Genomic DNA, 22,170 nt, shown 5'->3' on the forward strand with positions numbered 1-22,170 from the left:
AAATTAGCCTATACATATAAAGAATGCAGAAATGAAGGACAATTCTCATTCCTTTCCACAGACACCCTCGTTCGTTTTTCTTTGTTGTAATATTTGTTGTATATATACTGAATTCAGTAAATTTTATTTGATGTAAATCATGGTTTTAGTAAAGTTTTCCTTAATGTAATAGTTGATGTAAATTATGATTTCAATGAATAATAGTAAGGAAGTTTATATAAATTAACAATCGTATATTGTAAATTATTCAATTTTACTTCAGTCTGTCACAGTTTACCGTGAAAAGTATTTCCTGGACACTTGAGAGTATCCGTCCATCTTACAGTGGTATCTTTATAGTTTATAGTCATGCAATCTGTTGTATAAATTTAAAAACTGTTTAGTCATCGACTGTGTAAAAAATAAAGTAAAGGAGACACGGGATATAAATCGGAGCAGCATTGATCAAGGTTAGTTGTCAGTTTTGGTAGCTAGAGATGCGATATTCTGATTCATATAAAGTGTTTCTCGTCTCTCGTTTTTATATATATTAGACCTTTGGTTTTCCTGTTTGAATGGGTTTACACGAGTAATTGTTGGGGCCCATTGCTGTGCGGTGTAAGCCAATGGCTCCATGTTGAAGACCTTGACATATAATGGTTTACTTTTATAAATTGTTACTTGGATGGAGAGTTGTCACATTGGCACTCATACCACATCTTCCTATATCTATTTAATTACCAAAATACGTTTATGTATACAATTCTTGTCGGATTTTATATTTTTTATTTCAAGGTTGAATCTTAATATATATGATGTATACATTGCACAAATGCGTATTTTATACAGTAAATCTTGTGTTGAAAAGGCTTGTCATAGTGGTCCTTTTTATTTAACGCGGAAATTTCAGTTTAGATGCCGAATATAACAGCTAGCTGGGCTTGATTTTCCTTTCAAGATATACGCAACAATGTACCAGTCGGGAATCGAAACCGGGGTCCCTGTCAAAGTTATTTACTTCTAATAACGATAGATTTGAACAGTTGCTTTGAGCGCCGGCAGGGATGAATTAAAGCCGATGAAAGAAAAAAACACGATCTCCTGAATAGTATACTTTATCTTCATATCAATTTACAAGATAAATTCATCTACGTGACACCTAGTGCATTTATGTCACCATTCTAAGCATGGGTTTCACGGCACAGCACAGTTATAAAAACAGTCTATTTTGTTACTTAGCTATGTTGGCATTTTTAAGTTTACGAGTCCGGTTGTAAAAATTTCCAAGAACATTTCTGGAAATAAAAAATTGATCAATTTTAATCCAAGATATCAGTTTGATTGTTTCTGTTAACTCTGGTATGCACGACTTTTACTAGTTTGACATCTGACACTGTGGACCATTTTGGCTGGCTTGAATTTTGTATAAACACGTGACCTGTCTTTCGTGGGTTGCCCTCTCATAATGGCTTTTGTTGAAGTTGGTTGCCGTCTCGTTGACGTACATGTACTCACATCTCCTTCTTTTTTTCGAAAATAACTAAACATAAAGAAAAGATATAAGGGAAATAAATGATGAAAAAACACTGAAAAGTAGAAACAAATTAACTTTGAAAAAAAGAAGGGCAGCACCGAAGGCAAAAAAATATATATATACTAGTAATGAACAAACAACAGTATCCAAAACATCTTACAGAAAAGATAAGATTGGACATTAAAATTATGCAAAACGACCTTTGTTATATGGTAAGCTATCAGTGACCTTTCATTTATGTGTGCCGTAAATATTTATTTTTGTAGATCATATTTTTTCAGTGTAGGACCTATACTTTTTGCCCTCAGTTATTCTCTGCTCTGTAGACCCTATATTCAAACCATCGTCAGTGTCAACGTATAATTTGTTCCGACTAACCAAGGATTTGTATTGTTAGATAAAACCTTGGCCTAACAGAAGTTCTAATGGAAACTTCGTTATTTGTAAACATTGTCATAATATCTTTTCCTGTTGGAACAAATATTCTATACCATTTATTCTGTTAGAAACATATACTGTAATATTTATTCCTGTGGTACTATTGTGTTAAGATAGTCATGGTACTAGGTTATGATAAATGTTACAAAATTCGCGGGAAATGAGTTATCTGTTCTTTATTTCCAGAGGGCAGTATTTCCAGCTGATTTTACAAACAACATGGACAAAAATGCGTCTGCTACAGATGAAAAAATTGCCCGACCCAGGGTCAGAGGGGTTGATTTGTTGAGAGACCCTCTTTTAAATAAGGTACAATATAATATTCTGTGTTTAATGCGGAAGTTTTCTTTTTTATCAGTCGCTTATTGCAATGGCAATTGCAAAATACCCTTTAAACATTCTTGTTCTCAATTTTGACTTTTAAAAATATCATCCGAGATGAATTTGCAAAAAAAATGAATGGAACTATAAGAACAAATGTTATATTGTTATGCTTATATTGTTGAAAAACAAGAAACATGAACCGATATTGAATTTAAATGCATCAGTAAAATTAACAATGACCACTTTAATATATTGCTAGGGCTAGGCTGAGGGGGGATAGGACCTTTATCGGGACTCCGGGATCGGGTGTTTTTAAGCTCGGGATTTCGGGATTGACCCTTTCGGGATCGGGAATCCTTTTTTTCGGATTTCGGGATGTCAGGATTTGCTTTATTTAAATTCGGGACCTCGGGATTTCGTTTTTTCAAGTCCGGGATTTCGGGATCAAGACCCCTCCTATCCCCCCTCTAGGCTGGTATCATAATATTTAATGATATAATTTAATCAGTGTGTCAATTTTCTAGGTCATTCTTATGTCCAAATGGTCAATAGATAAACAAGATATGGTTCAATAGTTCAATATGTCCTGTCTGTATCTGACTTATATGTACTTGCATGTCACTAAACCCTGTTTAACATGTTTAACAATTAGCCATTAGATTTTCCTGTTTCCATAATAAGCAAGACTTGCCAAGAGTATAAAATGTTCATTTGTAGGCAAATTTGTCTGCCATTATATATACATAAAATCATATAAGTTCTGCAAAATGTTGCATCATAATTTTAATTTGTAGGGAAAAAAAGCTGAAAAATGTACATGTAAAAAATTGTATACAAGTATGTGTCACCAAGGTCCACTCGAGAGCACTGTTAGATAAGGGGGAGCTAACTCGTATGTGCTGGAACCAAGGGACAGGGGGTCAGTCTATCGCTAGACTTAATGTTCTGATAGGCATAGCTAAAACGCAAGGAAGGTTTTCATAATTTAATTAACGATAACGATTTAAATGAATGATAACAAATCAATCAATAAACAATGCCAAATAATAATAATCTAATTAAAGTACAGAGTATCAATTCAAAAAAAATGCTTTGCATGTGCTTATGTTACAGTTTTAGTGCTTTGCTTGCATGTGCTATGCTTTTTATTTATGAACTTTTTACTTGCAATATAGCTATCTTTTGTATGTCTCATATGTGTGTTTTATGTATCTTAATATGTGTGTTGTTATTGTTATTAATGTCGGCAAAAAGCTCTACAGAGCTTATGTTTGTATTTAATGTAACCCGACTTAAAATAAAATTTCTTATCTTATCTTATCTTAACAAATCCAAAGTAAAACTATTTCTCTTTAAAAATGTAAAATATAAAATAAATGCCAAAATTACTAAATCATAAAATGTACTTAATATCAATTTCAGAATGTAAAAGTCTCAAAATAAAAGTTTCTCAAAAGTATAATTTTCTAAAGTTAAATTATGAGTCGGAGATAAATTTTGTCTCACACTACACGGTAACTGGTAGACTGGTAGACAGTCTTATAGGTCCAGTATAATGACATGAGTAGTGTGAGGTTACGCTTCCGAAACACTGACTGCCTTTACAAAATTTCCCAACAATATTTATACTAAAATCCGAAATAACTCAACTTGTCCCGACACGTTAATAATACTCTCATTAGCAAAAATAGACATTAATTAACAAAGCCTAATCCTATAATGTTTTGATAAAATCTTAAACTTTCAAAGTGACATATATGCTAATTACAATTAATATTTCAAAATAAAGTGCTTTGAGCAAACTGTGACATTTTGAGTACTAATGCCACAGCATAGGTAAAATTAAATAAACACATTAAATAAAATTTTACTAAATACAAACATAAAATTTTCTTTCTTAAAATAAAACATATTTTTTATCCAAAATAACACTAACACAAATGTAAGCCAAATAACACACCATGACATATGTCTAGATCTATATCCAAAAGAATGTAATGGTATCCATGTACATAATTTAGCATATATGATCAGATTTGGTGCAGGTGCAAATTGGAGGAGAAGGGAAAGTTCTGGTATACATGCTTCAGTCTTCATTAGGCAAACAAATGATTTAATATACCAAACTAGCTCTTGTTTTATTGCCCCTCCTTTTTTTCAAAAAGAATAAGAAAACAGAATTTTTATAGAATTTAACTAGGTTTTTTTAGGCAGTAGATAATTATAGAGATGTTTATTTGAATTGGTGTAATTTCCATTGATAGCATGGTAAATTTGATAAATAATAAACTAAACATATATCTGTTACTAAGGTAGGGTTGAATATTAATATGTAATAACAAGTTCATGCATAAATGATAACATATATCATGTATATTAAACATATAATTATAAAGTTAAAATCAGGATATAGATTTTGTCTAGAAATAGAAATAATATTAATCAAGAAAATTTAATTTCTGCCCCCAATATTTTACCAATGGTATTTACCGACCTGGTCAATACACAGTGGTCAACACTGTTTAATACTGGTCAATTGAAATTTTCTTGGCTATTTTGTCAATAAATTGATAGCAAGAAAATCTAGAAATAACAAAATATAAGAAGAATTGTCTTTAAACTAGTTAATCAGATGATACAAAACTTCTTAATTTTATAGTATTTAGAGTTCAGTAAAAATTAGTTTATTATTTGTTGAAGACCAATTATATTACTTTATATTCCAAAATTATTTAAAATCAATGCATCAAGCAATTGATGTCTCAATTAAATGCATTCACCTTGTTTAACATGGCCACCAAAAAATGTGAAAATCTTTTAAAAATTGATTTTCTTTGGCCATTCAATACTAAAATAAATAATTTGATACTTAGCACTTGAGAAAGTAATTATTGGACTGGCAAAGCAATAAATCGTTGGCTATGTTTAATTCTAAAATAAAGTGATCTGTCATGAATCAGTCAGTTTAACTTTCATTAGCCATGTCAGCAATGTTAGCTGAACATTTATTTTTTTGAAAGTTTTGTCTGCTATTTTTAAATATATACATGTATATATATGTAGTTCAATTATAGTCATAAGCTAGTACATTGTATACATATAATTGAGTTCGTGTCAGATATCTCATTTTTTTGTCACTGAGAAAGAGAAAAATGATGTTTAAAGTTTACATATCGGACAGACAGTGTCAATATACCGGTAATTAATATTTAAACCTTCATATATGTTACAAAAGGACAAAAATCAGTTTTATGTGTACTTCTTAACAGACTTAGCCCTATGAGTTTGAATGTGAGGCAAATCTTAGACTCGGGTCCAAGACTACATTTTTCAAAATATTCTTTTGTTAGGGTAATGCATATACTTATTTCATTTTGTCCAATTCACGGCTAAAATGAAAGATATGCACTTTTTGACGAAGTGTATAAACACGATTTTGTTTTAGGAAAACTATCCTATTAAAAGTTGTAGATGGAAAAAACAATGGTCTGTATTCTTACAGACTTAATAGAAAAATTCTATGTAGTCTTTTGGCAAATTACATATAGATCTACAAGTACAAAGGAGTAGGTCCGGTAAGGACCAATTTTGGCCTCAAATGTCAGGTTCATCTGGCGAAAGATGTTGACCACTTTTTAAACACTTAAGTGTCTATTTTATTTGATTCAATTAATTTATGTGAAAGATTTTAACTAATTTAGCCATTAAAAACGCTCCGATTCAAGCTCAAATATGAAAAATCTACCAAATATGCTGAAAAATGTCACATTTGAGATGGTTTTTGTAAAAAATGAACGTGGCCGCATCCGTGTTCATCCTCAACCTTTAAATATGTTATGAATTATCATCAAATACAACTTACATTTAAATATTTTGGATGAACATGAATGCGGCCACTTTCTTTTTACACGGAAACCGTCTAAAATTTAACCAAAATGTTACAATTGTGAAGATTTCAGTAATTTAGCATGACTTAATGGTGCTAGTACTCTATATATGAACATCGTATTGTCAAAAACAGCCCATATTTATGTAGCAGAAGCATTCTACTGTCCAATAAATCACTAAAAGTATACATTTTAACAATTTTGTAAAACTGCTATATTTTGGGGCCAAAAAGGGGTCTTACTGAACCTACTCCTTTTAAATAAGTCCTCATTAACAAAATATTCAGTAGACCCCAAGATATTTAAGATAAAGGGAGACATTTCACAGCCAAAAGATCTTCACCACAAAAGGCACAAGATATTAAAATTGGGGTCAAAAACTATAGAGAAAAACTTAAAAAGAATAAATATTCAGCAAGATTGGATCTACAAGAAAGTAATAATGATCATCAATGCAAAACCCTTTAAATTGGCACTACATAGGAAATTAATTGTTACAAGCAAAAATAACTGAATGAATAAAGGTATTTAAGTAAATATCTATATATCATATTTTACAAGGTGAGCGATGCAGACTCCGCAATATTTCTAAATCTATGTAAAATTTGAATATTCTGATTCCAGTGTCATATATATTTCAGGGTATGGCATTCACTCTACAAGAGAGACAAATCCTTGGTGTTCATGGTTTGTTACCTCCCAGAGTGATGGACCAACCAGAACAAGTAATCACCATTATGGAGAACTTTAATCGCTGGCAGAACGACCTTGACCGATACATTTATCTGATGGCTCTTCAGGACAGGAACGAGAAATTGTTTTACAGAGTGGTCAGTGAACACACAGAATTGATGATGCCTATTATTTATACACCAACTGTTGGTTTAGCTTGTTTGAAGTATGGCCTAATTTTCAGAAAACCAAGGTATTTATGAATTAGTGTCTTTTGATAAGATAAAATACAAAGATGACTATATTACAAGCAATAGAAAATTTTAATATGGAGCTCAGATTTTGTTATTTTCTGTATGCATATGTTTGATAACCTGTTATTAACCAAAAATACATACAATACAATCAGCACAATAGTGGAATTCTGAAATAGGGGCCATTTCAAGCAGGAGGTTGAAAAAAATTCATGCTACCCTCAATTCATCTTTTCTATGTCTGCCTCCACCAGAGGGAGGCAATAAGTGTTACCTTTGTCTATCTGTACATTTCTTTGTCCATCCATGGACACATTCTTCATTTATTTTTTACATTACTTGATTTATAAACAGGAAATTTTTTTTTTTGCAATGTTAGAAAAATATGACAGAGTTTTACATATTAGATTGGAACAGATTTGGAAAATTCTTACATGTACATATAATATATTATTTATTTGATTTCAGAGGACTGTATATCACAATAAATGACAAAGGACATGTGTATGATGTAATGTGTAACTGGCCTATAGACGATGTGAAGGTTTGTACAATGTATGGCTATGCAAATATTTGTGTTACTACTCCAAATTTTTCAAATAACTTTTTTAGATAATTATTACAGACCAAATATTAAAATCTTATGCTGAGAATATAAAATTTAAAATGACCTTAAACAGATCAACAAACAACAAGATCAACATTGCCTAAAAGCTATTAGTATATTAGTTAAAATAACCTTTTGATATGCTGTAAAATGCAACCCTTTATAAAGGATATCTACTCCTAAATGCTATAGGGAAATACTGCTACACAAAGTATCAGAAATTAAAATGAGTTTTTATTATTTGTTAAACTCATTCCGTTACATTTTATGCTACAATATTGACATTACATATAATGTAGCTAAATTTAATTTATTGAGAAAAAGTCTTCCAAATGATTTGTGTTTATTTCCAAAACAGGCAATAGTAGTAACAGATGGAGAGAGAATATTAGGTTTAGGAGATCTAGGATGTTATGGTATGGGTATACCAGTTGGAAAGCTGTCACTCTACACAGCATTAGCTGGAATACAACCACATCAATGTCTGCCAATATTACTAGATGTAGGAACAAATAATGAGGTAGGACAATATAAATAGTTTGTTCTGGTAGAGTATGAAATAAGAAAATGGTAAAAGATGCATCCTATATGAAAATAAAGCAATATGGCATTTGTATAATTGCTAATGAGAGAACTATCTGCCAGGGACCACAGTACAAGGATGTTAACATCTATGTGGCAGTCACACAGTGGTACTCAATTTTTTAGCCAAAAAACAAACAAAAACGGATCCCATTTACATGTAGTAAGCTATAAAAGACAACAGCATTATAAAATATCAAACTATTCTAACTGGAAAACCAACAGCCTAATTTATGATCAATGAGCAATTATTAATAAAACAAATTAAAAAAAAACTACTGCTGAATAACAGGGTAAATTACATGTGCACAAATTTGAAAATTTCTCGTCAGTAAATGTGAAATATATATCAAATGATGAAGAAAGTCCCAAAATAAAAGAAAAAATGGATTCTTAAACCAAGGATAACAGCATAATTTCTTTTTATTTAATTCTTGACCTACAAAAAAATAAACACTTTTCAAATCATGGCTAAAGCAGATAATTGTGCAAGGGGAGATAAATCAAATTTTTAGCTGAAATATGTAATCATAATATATTTTGTGATAAAAATACTAATAAAAATTAAGTATTTTTTTTATATTTTTCCTTAGTTTATGAACACAATCTTTTAGTTTTGTCAGGAATTTCAGTTTTATATATGATTGCTATTTTTAACTGAAACATACACTGGGTGTTAAACAACCAACAATCAGTTAATAAGATTGAAACACATAATTGATATTTGATTAAGAAATAACATTGAATTGAGAATTGGCATTGTTTTATTTTTTCTCTGGAATGATTTTAAGTGGGTTAATAGCTTCTCAACTTCAATCTCATAAAAGGACATTATTATTATAAAATGTAGTGTAAAACATCCTCAAGTTTGAAACATTGATAATCTATTATCGCTGTTTTCCAATGCAACATCAATGATATAGGCTCATACATTCTCTTTCTACTTGTCTGTGAAAATCCCATATCACTTAGGGACAACATCGAAAAATCAATGAAGGATAAAAAACTTAATTCAAATAGTTTGGGGTGGGGGTCAAAATTGCTGCAAGTTTTGTTAAATAGACATCGATTTTATATATAGACTTATGGCCAATCAATTTTTCCCATATTAAGTTGAGGGGGTTAGGGGATCAGTGAAAAAACTATTTGAATAAAGTTTTTCATCCTACATCTAACTTTTGATGTCGCCCCTTAAGAAGCATGATATGCAAAATATATCAATTAGTTAAAAAAGAATAAGTATGTTTTATATAATTATTTTCTTTTTTTTGTTAAAAGAGTCTCCTAAAAGATCCTCTCTACACTGGCCTAAGAATGAGGAGGGATAATGGTCCACAATATGATGAATTTATTGATGAGTTCATGGACGCAGTTGTAAAAAGGTAAAGGCTGTTTTGAAATTAATATACTTTTAATCTTTTACAGTTGATTAAGTTGTTTATGATAATATATATATATGCATATTCATAAATTATTCAATCTTGGGATAAATATCAAATATTTTTATGCCTCATTTATGGGCATTATGCTTTCTGGTCTGTGCATCCTTGATCTGTTCTTCTGTTTGTCCATCCGTCTGTCCCGCTTCAGTTTTTGGTCAAGGCAGTTGTTGTCTTTTTGATGAAGTTGAAGTCCAATCAACTTGAAACTTTAAGTACACATGTTCCCTATGATATGATCTTAAAATGCCAAATTAGAGTTTTGACCCCAATTTCACAGTCATCTGAACATAAAGAAAATGATAGTGCGAGTGGGGCATCTGTGTACTATGAACACATTCTTGTTTTTACAATTTCATTTGAATTGTTTTGTTCATTTAAATTAAATGTAAAGTCCAGAATTTTTAAAATAGTAAGAAAATAAATCTGACTGGATAATAGATAAAGCAATAGTTAATTAAAGATTGCACGATTTACATGGATAAAATAGTCTAAATTCTTCATTAAAGTTTTATCTGAAACAAATGATTCATGTAAAACATACAAAAGACACTAAAATTAAACTTGTAAAATTAATGTTGAATTATCTCCCCTTATAAAAACTCGCTTTCTTTTAATGTTGTGTGACTTTTAAGTTTCAAAATCAAAAAGTTTCTCATTTTTGCCAAGTTAAACTTCAAAATAAAAAAGTTGCCTGTTTCAACTAAGTTTCAAAACATGATTACCTTAAATCTGCTAACTTTTACTTTTGTTGCTTGTTTTTTACAATTTGTTTAATTAATTTTTCAGATTTGGAAGAGATGTTTTGGTACAGTTTGAAGATTTTGGCAATCACAATGCTTTTAGGTTCCTTGAAAAATACAGACATGACTTTTGTACATTCAATGATGATATTCAAGGTAAGTCAAATTTGTGTCATTATGGCTTATGAAACTTTATTTGCAACAATTCCCAAATGACTTGTAATATTTTTTAGATGCCACACTTTCTGAAACTTTTCATTATATTTTTATTATGCCCCACCTACAATACTAGAGGGGTATTATGTTTTCTGGTCTGTGGCTCCATTTGTTCGTCCGTCCGGTCGTCTGTGCATCAGTTCAGGTTAAAGTTTTTGGTTACGGTAGTTTTTGATGAAGCTGAAGTCCAATCAACTTGAAACTTAGTACACTTGTTGCTTATGATATGATCTTTCTAATTTTAAAGCCAAATTAGACTTTTGACCCCAATTTCACGGTCCACTAAACATAGAAAATGAAAGTGGGCGTTTCAGGTTAAAGTTTTTGGTCGAGGTAGTTTTTGATGAAATTGAAGTCCAATCAACTTGAAACTTAGTACAATATGTTCCCTATAGTATAATCTTTCTAATTTTAATGCCAAATTAGATTATTACCCAATTTCATGGTCCATGGAACATGAAAAAGGATAGTGCGAGTGGGGCATCCGTGTACTTTGGACACATTCTTGTTCTGAAATACAATACTAAAAAGTACAGTGTTTCTTGAAGTCTCGTTCAGGTCATTATGATTGTTTTGTAATCTGTGATTCTATTGGATATCATTCATGAGATATAATTCATACATATTCAGGACTAGTCTGTTTCGAGAAACTACATGATTATAGGGTCTTTGCTCATCAAATTTTACTCAGTAATACAGTCTGAGCTTGAAACATTAAATCCAGGATTTCGACAGGTAGATTTCTGAATCTGAGTTTGCAAATCATGCTCAAATTTTCATGACCACAAGGTCTTTTAAAGTAAAATAGCAGATTCTTTCTATACTGAATTTAAATGATATAACTAAATTAGTTGCTATGAATTACATTTATTTCCCAGTTAAATAAAAACTGATAATTTCACGTGTGAAATAATGTACAATTACTGTCTTTTGATGAGGTAAATAAGTAGTTTTATTGACTTTTGAAAAACTGATATTCACTGAGGCCAACAGCCAGCTTGAATATCAGTTTGTCAAAAGTCAATTAAACCACATATTTACCGAAACAAAAGACAGTAATTGTTTTATTCCATATTCCGAGAGAAATGTATGTTATGGCAATTATTTACCAAAACCAATTGTACATCAAATGTTTCAAATCATACACCTAAAACATGCAATGTTTTGTGCGGTGAATATACGTTTTCCGCAGGTAAATATGCTTATTTATTCAAAATCCCATTCAAATAAAAGAACCTACTAAAATTTTATCAATATGGAAAAAACATGGTTATTTCAACTCTCTAATGTCATACAAAAATAGGCGTTTCAATACGTTTATAAGGGCATTCATGAATTAATGTGTTGTTTGGTCACTTGTTGAATATTTTTCAATATTTGAATTCTTAGATTAACTATACTATCATCACATTTACTGGAAGCAATGATGGGGTTTTATGTAATAAGAATAAATATATATGTATTTCGTTTTACAGGAACAGCATCAGTTGCAGTAGCTGGTATCCTGTCATCTATCAAAATCACCAAGAAACCACTTAAAGATAATGTATTTGTATTCCAAGGGGCAGGGGAGGTAATTACAATATATTAAATCCCTTCCTTTTAATGACAAGAAAACACTTAAAGATAATGTATTTGTATTCCAAGGGGCAGGGGAGGTAACTATAATATATTAAATCCCTTCCTTTTAATGACAATAAACCACTTAAAGATAATGTATTTGTATTCCAAGGGGCAGGAGAGGTAATTACAATATATTAAATCCCTTCCTTTGTAATGACAAGAAAACACTTAAAGATAATGTATTTGTATTCCAAGGGGAAGGGGGGGGGGGGGGGGGGGGGTAACTATAATATATTAAATCCCTTCCTTTTAATGACAAGAAAACACTTAAAGATACTGTATTTGTATTCCAAGGGGAAGGGGAGGTAACTATAATATATTAAATCCCTTTCTTTTAATGACAGAACTACATATTACACAACACAATAAAATTAATTGAGTATTTTAATATATAATTGTTCCTAACTCAGAGCATTTGTATCAAGTAAATTTTTATATCATGATATAATAAATCATGTATAAATTATAACTTACAGAATATTTAATGAAGATTTTTTTTTTACAAGAAATTTATTTGATTTATTTACTATTTTTCTATGATCACTTGTCTTTCACATAATTTTTTTTCAGGCATCATTAGGAATAGCCCATTTGCTAGTGATGGCAATGAAAGCTAAAGGCATCCCTGAAGAGGAGGGTTTGAAAAAAATATGGATGGTAGATTCTAAAGGCTTGATTGTAAAAGTAAGCAGTTTAAAAATTGAGAACTATTGGATAAATAACTGCTTTTTAAGCTCACCTGGCCAAAAGGGCCAAGTGAGCTTTTCTCATCACTTGGCATCTGTCGTCCTGCTCCAGCATCCGTAAACTTTTACAAAAATCTTCTCCTCTGAAACTACTTGGCCAAATTTAACCAAACTTGGCCACAATGATCATTGGGGTATCTAGTTTTAAAATGTGTCCAATGACCAAGCCAACCAACCAAGATGGCCGCCCGCCATGGCTAAAAATAGAACAATGGGGTAAAATGTAGATTTTGACTTATATCTCTGAAACCAAAGCATTCAGAGCAAATCTGACAGGGGTAACCTTGTTGTTCAGGTCAAAATTTATCTGCCTTGAAACTTTCAGATGAATAGGACAACTGGTTGTTTGGTTGCTTCCCCTGAATTGGTAATTGCAAGGAAATGTTGCCGTTTTTGGTTATTATCTTGAATATTATTATAGATAAAAATAAACTGTAAACAGCATTAATGTTCAGCAAAGTAAGATCTAAAAATAATTTATCTAGCCAAAATGGTCAGTTGACCCCTTAAGGAGTTACTGCCCTTTATAGTCATTTTTTACCAATTTTTTCCTAATTTTTTTTTAATCTTTTACAAAAATATTCTCCTCAGAACTACTTGGCCAAATTTAACCACACATGGCCAAAATCATCATTGGTGTATCTAGTTAAAAAAATGTGTCTGGTGACCCGGCTAACCAACCAAGATGGCGACAATGGCTAAAAATAGAACATAGGGGTAAAATGTAGATTTTGGCTTATAACTCTAAAACCAAAGCTTTTAGAGCAATTTTGACTGGGTTAAATTATTTATCAAGTCAAGATCTATCTGCCCTGTAAATTTCATATGAATTGGACAACTGGTTGTTGGATTGCTGCCCCCCCTCCTTATTGGTATTTTTTAAAGAAATTTTACTGTTTTTGGTTATTATCTTGAATACTATTATAGAGATAAACTGTAAACAGCAATAAGGTTTAGCAAAGTAAGATCTACAAGTAAGTCACATGAACAAATTGGTCAGTTGTCCCCTTTAGGAGTTATTGCCCTTTATAGTCAATTTTTAACAGTTTTCATTAATTTGGTCAATTTTTGTAAATTTTTACAAAATATTTTCCTCTGTAACTAAAGGGGTAAGTTTATTATGGATAGAGCAAATTGTAAGTAGCAAGAATGTCCAGTAAGGTAAGATCTACAAACACATCACCAGATGGATTCATGACAAAACACAATTTTTGTCATGAATCCATCTTTGTCCTTTGTTTGATATGCACTTAGACCAAGGTGAGCGACACAGGCTCTTAAGTGCCTCTAGTTTTATGATATGAATACGGTTGACATCTATTTCCTTTGATTCCTTGTGGATCATTTTTCTCTTTGGCAGTCATTTTGAAATTAACATTTTCTTATTTTAATATGAGTAGAAATGAATACTTTCTTATGGAATAAAACAAGCTGGCATGAAAAGTGCAAAAAAAAAAACCTAATTTCTCTTATTATTCAGCTGTTATATGCTGCTTAAATTATGTCCATGTAGTAATTAAATTTTTTATAGAATATTTTGATTTCCCCTTAAAAAACTAAAATCAACAAATTCAGATGTTCACTTAATAGCATGAACACAACAACGCTTGCCTGATATCAGTGCCAAGTGTTAAACACTGAAAACTTTTGGAGAACTAGGATACTTATTGAATGGTTTTATCAAATTCAATCGTAAAGTTGGATACAAATTCATAAATATTTTCTTATGATAATTTTTTGCTCAAAAGTTGACCTTTGACAAGTGGCAACTGATCTTAATTATGGTGTTATTGTGAACAATAATATATATATCTTTGTCTTTTAAATGGATAATTGTCTCATTGGAAGCCATACCACATCTTGAATTTATTTTACTTCCAAGTTTTTAAATTACAGGACAGACCTGCAGGTGGTGTAACTGGACACAAAGAATTATTTGCACGAGACTTTAAACCTATCAGCACATTAACAGAAGTCATTAAAACAGTAAAACCTACAGCAATTATAGGTTAGTCATTAAAATACATGTAGTAAAATCTACAGCAATTATAGGTTAGTCATTAAAATACATGTAGTAAAACCTACAGCAGTTATAGGTTAGTCATTAAAATACATGTAGTAAAAACCTACAGCAGTTATAGGTTAGTCATTAAAATACATGTAGTAAAACCTACAGCAGTTATAGGTTAGTCATTAAAATACATGTAGTAAAAACCTACAGCAGTTATAGGTTAGTAATCAAAACAGTAAAACCTACAGCAGTTATAGGTTAGTAATTAAAACAGTAAAATCTACAGCAATAATTGGTTAGTCATTATAACCTGCTTGCTTGCAATAGAAGTGCTCAGTTTAACATTTTCAAAATTGAAAGGGCTATTTTAGTATTTTTGATATATCTGCAAAAATTAAAGCTTTATCATTGTTAAATAATCCTGTTTCAATTCCGTACTTTTTAAGTGTTTAATAAATGTTTTATATTCATAAATATTGATTTGAATATATTCTAACCAAACAAAGAAACAGGAAAAGTCAAGTTTTTCCCTGTCTGTCTCTGACATACAGTAATTTTTTTTACTGGATGCTTTATAACTGAAATACTTCATACGACTAAGATATATGGTCACATATGAACAGAAGAAGGTCCCTTTATTTATGAGTTTACAATGTCAAAGGTCAAATTCTAGGTTGCTAAAATTAAATTGAAATTCGTGAAAAGAGTGGTTTTCTGGTGCTTTCTTAATTGCTTCTTATATGATTGTAACAATATTGAGTTTTATCACAATAATGAGCCAAAGATTCAAATTGTCTAAGGTTTCATTGTCTAAGGTCACATTGTCTAAGGTTGCATTGTCTAAGGTTATGGTCATGAGTACTAACAATAGTTTTGTGTGGGACAATATTGCTAGAACATAATCACACCAGAAAGTAAACAGAAACTATACCAGCAGGCAACATATAACCACTATAAGGTCACTTTATACAAGGTTGTTGGGTAAATGAGGTTGCTTATTTAAGGTTTCCTTATTTTTTATTATAATCTGACCCATAATTTGTGAATTTTATCTTACATCTTACAGTTCCCTAAAGTCAAGGCCTTAGGTCACACAAAAGTTAAAAAAAAAATGATTAAAAAACAATATGTTCAAAAATCACCAAAGAGATGACATACAACAACTTCTGACTTGTATTAAAGCAAACTTATCATCTCCCATTTTGAAAGGATAAACTTCCTGAAAGGTAGCAAACTTTTAAGTGAAAATCCTGTTTTATTGTCAGTGATATTTCAATGAGCCAGGGTATTGATCATACTAAACTTATCAATGATAATCATGTATGCCAGAGTCGCTTTTCTTCTGCATGAAATTAAAGAGCACTGAAAAGCTAAAGTTCCAAAAAGCATTCTATACCTTGGCGTAGAATATCCTTGTTTAATCACCTTGAAACCATTTGTTCCATATAGACAGGTACTCATGGAGAAAACAGCTTCTTTTGTTATTGACCCAATATGGTGACTAATTTCTTGGTTAACCTTTCAATAAGCAGCAAAAAATACCACTTACTTCCCCTAATCCTTTAAATAGGGTCAGAGAATAGCAAAAAAAAAATAAAAAAAATAATATAGAGGTGGTACCCAACACTTTCACTAAAATTTATTCGGCTCGTTCAATTATCATAAAATTTGGTCAAAGTACTTTGACCCTTGACCCTTTAACAAAAATATGAAAAAATTTCAAAAGTTTTGAACCAACCGTTTTGTCAGAAAAAAAACACTGGTTATATAGCAGTTTGACAAACACCAATTTTGATCATTGAGAAACTTAGTATTCCTTTTACAACACAACTTAATTAAAACGTTCTGCTTATTTTACACAGTTATCTCCCTGTAGTATTAGGTACCACCTTAAGCATTGTTTTGAATAGTCTACTGTATTTCTACAATAATTATTAACAGGGGCAGCAGCAGTTACGGGTGCATTCACAGAAGAAATATTAAAATTTATGGGAGAGGTCAATGATAAACCTATCATCTTTGCCCTGAGTAATCCTACCAGTAAAGCTGAATGTACTGCAGAACAGGCTTATACAGCTACACAGGTGAGAAAGTACTAGTTCAGAGGGTAGGAAATGGAGTATCTCACATGATTTATGATGTTAAAATTAATCAAAATGATGTGAATGATAAATTGATTACCGCATTTGATGCCTACTGTACCTAACAAATTATATTTGAGGAATGACTATAAAACTTTAAGACTAATGATAAAATATATTGTTGGATACTCATCAGAGAACCTTAAAATCAATATTCTGGATCAGCATTTTACTTTTGATTATTCAAATTTTTAGAACTAAGTTTTCTCGATTGAATTGTTTCTTATTTTTTCCTGTCAGGGGCCATTTTTAGCCGACTACACTATGGGGTCTACTCATTGTTGAAGCCTGTTTGGTTGCCTTAAATTGCTAACATCCACTTCATTTAAACTTTGATGGATAGTTTGGCAATCCCATGACAAGATTTTATAAATCTAAAAAGCTCATTAACATATGACATGGTTAAATTTATTGGATTGTTTTATTTCAGGGAAGATGTGTTTTTGCCAGTGGAAGTCCATTCAATGCAGTTACAATTAATGGTAAAACACTTGTACCTGGCCAAGGAAATAATGCTTATATCTTCCCTGGATTGGCATTGGCTATCATTCTTAGTGACATCAGAAAAGTTACAGAGGAAATATTTCTTAAGTCAGCAGAGGTATGCATTGCTATTTTTATTTTGAATTTTGTAAATATTTTTCACTAGCCTTATGAATGAGACACAGTTCATGAACCTCTACTTTGCAGTTCTTGAACATGTTTTTAACTAAAATGAATATCAAACATGTGAAAGAAAAAAAGGAGGAAACGTCTGCACGATTTCAGTTCTGGAAATTTACCTATATCATGAATTGTTTCAGATTTCTGCCTCTTTTAAGATTTTGTATTTCTACTAATAAGTTCTAACTAACCTATTTTTTATTACAGATGTTATCAGAAATGGTGAAAGATGAAGAACTTGCTCAAGGAAGAGTGTATCCTCCATTATCTAAGATCAGAGAAGTTTCTACAAAGTTAGCCGTAGGACTGACTCAATATGCTTACAAAAATGGTTTAGCTTTAAAGTACCCTGAACCTGAAGACATTGATAAATCCATTCGGGCATACCAGTATAGTACAGATTATGAAAGCTTTATACCACAGATGTATGACTGGCCGGCAGTGAAAGGCAGCAATTTATAATGCTGGGTTAAGTGTAGTTGATATTGGGTTGCCATAGAACATCAGAAGTACGAATAATAGTACCATCTTCAAAGTGATTAACATGTATAATACATTTAGATATAGCGAAATACTAGGAATATAAATTATAAAAAGATAGCGAAAATTTAATAGCAGCTTATATGCTGTGACTTACTTTGTGGAAACTGGATACTGGAAAAATAAACAAACATTTACAGCATTTTGCTATTGCAACTTATATGTGCAAGCCACATACTGTTTTGTATGTGGCAACTTTAATGTAAGAACATTATGTTTTGATGAAATTAACTAAGTCTGTTTTTGTTTGTAACTGAAATTCAAAGTCTGCAAATATTAATTTTGTTTTAGCAGTATTAGTGTCAGTAACAATATTTATTTATTTTATTGTAACACTGCTAACCAACTAATTATGACTAGCAATTCATTTTACAAACTTTCAAGTATAAAAATAATATATATGTGCTTCATCATGACTATGTCAAAGTTGGAGCTGGTCTTATATAAATACAAGAACAAAGCTTTAAAAAAAGACAACATAAATTGCTGCACAATCAAATAGAATGTTTAAATGCCAAAAAAAGTCTGCAAAAGTAAGTTGTTTCTAGAAATCTCAAATGTTCATGCTTATTGTAGTAATATTCATGAAGATAATTCTGAAATCATTGACTTGATTTGTTGTTGAAGTTTTTAAATTAAAAAAGATTAATATTTATGTTGTTGTCAGTTTAAATGTAGAATAAAAATGTTCTCTGCAATGCATTTATACCTTTTGAAAAGAATTACAAAAATACCAAAGGCATATAAACATTTCAAAAATAAAAATAAAGAAATACAAATTCCAAAGACCATATGTTCATAAAGACTTCACAATCACAATTCCTTATCATTTATGGTTTTGTTTATGATGGGTTGCTATGTTAATTATTTACACCCTACAACTTCTTTTATTCCATCATGCATATGTATAATTTACTATTTTTGTCTCATTTCCTCTTGCTTTTTAAAAAAAAGTGTGTGCAGCAATTGTTAATAATTACCACATAATCAGCATATGACAAATCATACATGACATTTTCTTTTGTGGCAAAGTTCACTATTTTGTTACTATAAGATGATAAGATAACATAGATATCATTAGGTTTATCACACAATCTCTAAATGCAGCTGTGTGCATATCATCCTATTTCTTCTGTGATGTGTATCTGTTTCAATATGGATTTGTTAATATCATGGATATATACCCTTTTTGTGCTGAGGCGGCATAATTTAGCAACCACGGACCAAACAATGTATTAATTTTATTACATTCCGAATGTGTCATCATCCAGACTTCCTTTAGTAGTATAAACCCTCCCTTTATTTAGACAGTATGAAACATATTTATTGAAATGTTAAGCCTTTGTCAAATATTTTATTTTTACCTTTGGTCACTTTTTGGTGTATTCATCAAAAAAAGACAATTGGTTCGAATATTTCTAATATATAGTATTTGTTTATGATATTCTATTGTATTTGATATTCTATATATATACATATTCTGTGATCTCTCAGATTAGTAGTATTATCCTCTCTGTCTTTGTTATTAGTAGCTATTATTAATTATTTCTTTGTTAATAAATGTAGTAGTTATGATATATGCTTTTAGTTATTTGACCTTTGTATCCAGTCTTGTTATGACTGGATGAGCAGTCAGTAAAGAATCCAAACTTCATCCAGGGGAGAAATGAAAAAAATATGCATTAAAACCTTACTAAAGTTGCCTGGAAAGGGTAGTTGTTACACTTATTGAAAAGCAAGCATGTAATTTCAGATAAATTCTGAATAAAGTTATCAAATTCTGACCAATTTTTACCAAACAAGTTAAAACATCCTTGGTCTCCAATTCAAGAAACAAATGTTATTTTACTACTATTTTTTCAGTTAATAAAACATATGAACTAGTAGTTTTGGCTTGATGATTGATACCACAGTAAATGAAGATATACAAAGTCAACAAAATGAACCACTGGAGCAGGATTTGCTTACCCTTCCAGAGCACCTGAGATCATCCCAAGATTTGGTGGTGTTCGTGTTGCTTAGTCTTTAGTTCTCTATGTGTGTCTTCTCTACTATTATATGTCTGTTTTTCATTTTATTTTTAGCCATGGCGTTGTCAGTTTATTTTCAATCTACGAGTTTGACTGTCCCTCTGGTATCTTTTGTCCCTCCTTTATACATGTAACCCCATACATGAAGGTTTCATGAAAGGAATACTTTTGGTTGCCTCCCCTTCTGTCTATTTGAATGGAATATTCTTTTACATGCAGTCAAAATCTATAGGATTTTTTTTTAGGGGGGAGGGAGGGCTATCAGCTCTTTTAGGTTTTAGATTCTTGCATAACTGAAGAGTCAGTCAAATTGGTACTGTAAATTTTTTTGATATTATTGAGTAGATAGCTCTGCTGGTAGACCCTTAGTCCCTGAGTGTAACACAAGCCAAGTAGCCTGTACTTGGTTCTGGAATACAACTGTTGATATCTGGTTAATGAAATTTGCTGTTGTCATATTTTATTTTTTACATTTCTCTCCTGCATATCAGATTTTTTTTGGTCCTTTTTGTTTTATTTGTCCTTCAATCTTTTGTATTAGATTTGGACTCTTAATTGCGTATTGGAACACAAATGGAGAAACGTTCATTGTCAAAATAGACGTTTGGTGCTGGTATAGTAATGTCAAGAAACAGATAAGATGTAAAAGATTATTCCATATTGATATAAATTGAGTACAAATGTATATTTCTCTATATGTTTTGGATTTTGAATAAAACAGCATATTCACCTATCGAAAAAGAACTAGGATTCTAGATTATTACGGTACATATAGTTTAAAATGTCTTTGGCTTGATATGGGAGTCTAGGGCTGATACCAGGGCCATATGGAAAATGACATGTCATAATCTATTTATCACATATTTTCAAGCAGGAGAAAACAAATAGCTTACACCAAATTATGTTTGATATTTCATCAAAAATCTAAAGATATTCAACGAACTTGAAAAATAAATATATCAATGTGAGTTAAAGAAAAGTTCGTATCACAGTAGGTTAACAACGTTTTGTGAAAAGTTTCAGAAATAATTAACAATAAATATATAATTCTAAGAATTGCAAATATTAAACGACTTTAAAGTTTTACATTACAAATTTAAAAAAATGCTTAGGAAGAATCCGATATCGATACTCAGTGTGGCGTCATATATTTTCTAAATTCTACATGACGTCAAAATTTTACGGGAACTTTTGTGATTTGCACTGTTGATTTCTACTTTTTTCTTCTACAGCACATTTGTTACTTTCTAAATTTTTTCATTGTGTTCAACTTGTTTACGAATAGCCTTTGATTGACAGATTAGCGGAAGTTAAACTCGGGGCTTGATATGGATTTCGAGGGCTGATATCGATATCGGCCCCGAGGGCTGATAACCAACCTTGACTTCCGGCTATTATTGGCCATGCAAAAACGTACATATCAGTACAAAATATGTGATAATAATGCATATATACGTTCATTTTGCTGAATTGATATTAAAGTACTAAATCCCATGTTGTAATTCCTGATTTCCTGATTTCAGTCCAGTATGATGTAGTAAACATCTTTTAGACTTGAAAATCAAAGTTCGTTTATTTATGTGTGCTGTAAGTCTTTTGTGAGCTCCAATTTTAAAGGAAAATATATGGGTTGAAACAACGTATTGCCAAACAAGTCTTGCATGTATGATTGTGCTTTGGGCATACAATGTTATCAATATATACAAATATATATGTCTCTGATGTTATTAAAGAAAAGGAA

The 22,170-nt window shown here is 30.9% G+C and overlaps 1 protein-coding gene across 1 annotated transcript; it reads left to right on the forward strand.

The window, feature by feature from the left end:
* The first annotated feature begins 93 nt into the window (after positions 1 to 93).
* LOC139491623 (NADP-dependent malic enzyme-like) lies at positions 94 to 19,974 on the forward strand. Its single transcript, XM_071279405.1, has 13 exons — positions 94 to 449; positions 2,138 to 2,260; positions 6,804 to 7,087; positions 7,557 to 7,632; positions 8,054 to 8,215; positions 9,556 to 9,659; positions 10,506 to 10,615; positions 12,151 to 12,248; positions 12,869 to 12,982; positions 14,941 to 15,052; positions 16,997 to 17,139; positions 17,627 to 17,797; positions 18,067 to 19,974. The coding sequence occupies exons 2-13, from the start codon at positions 2,171 to 2,173 to the stop codon at positions 18,319 to 18,321; spliced, it is 1,719 nt and encodes a 572-aa protein (XP_071135506.1). The 5' UTR covers positions 94 to 449; positions 2,138 to 2,170; the 3' UTR covers positions 18,322 to 19,974.
* Positions 19,975 to 22,170: the final 2,196 nt, after the last annotated feature.

This window comes from Mytilus edulis, chromosome 10 (genome assembly GCF_963676685.1).
Source record: "Mytilus edulis chromosome 10, xbMytEdul2.2, whole genome shotgun sequence".
Classification (NCBI taxonomy): domain Eukaryota; kingdom Metazoa; phylum Mollusca; class Bivalvia; order Mytilida; family Mytilidae; genus Mytilus; species Mytilus edulis.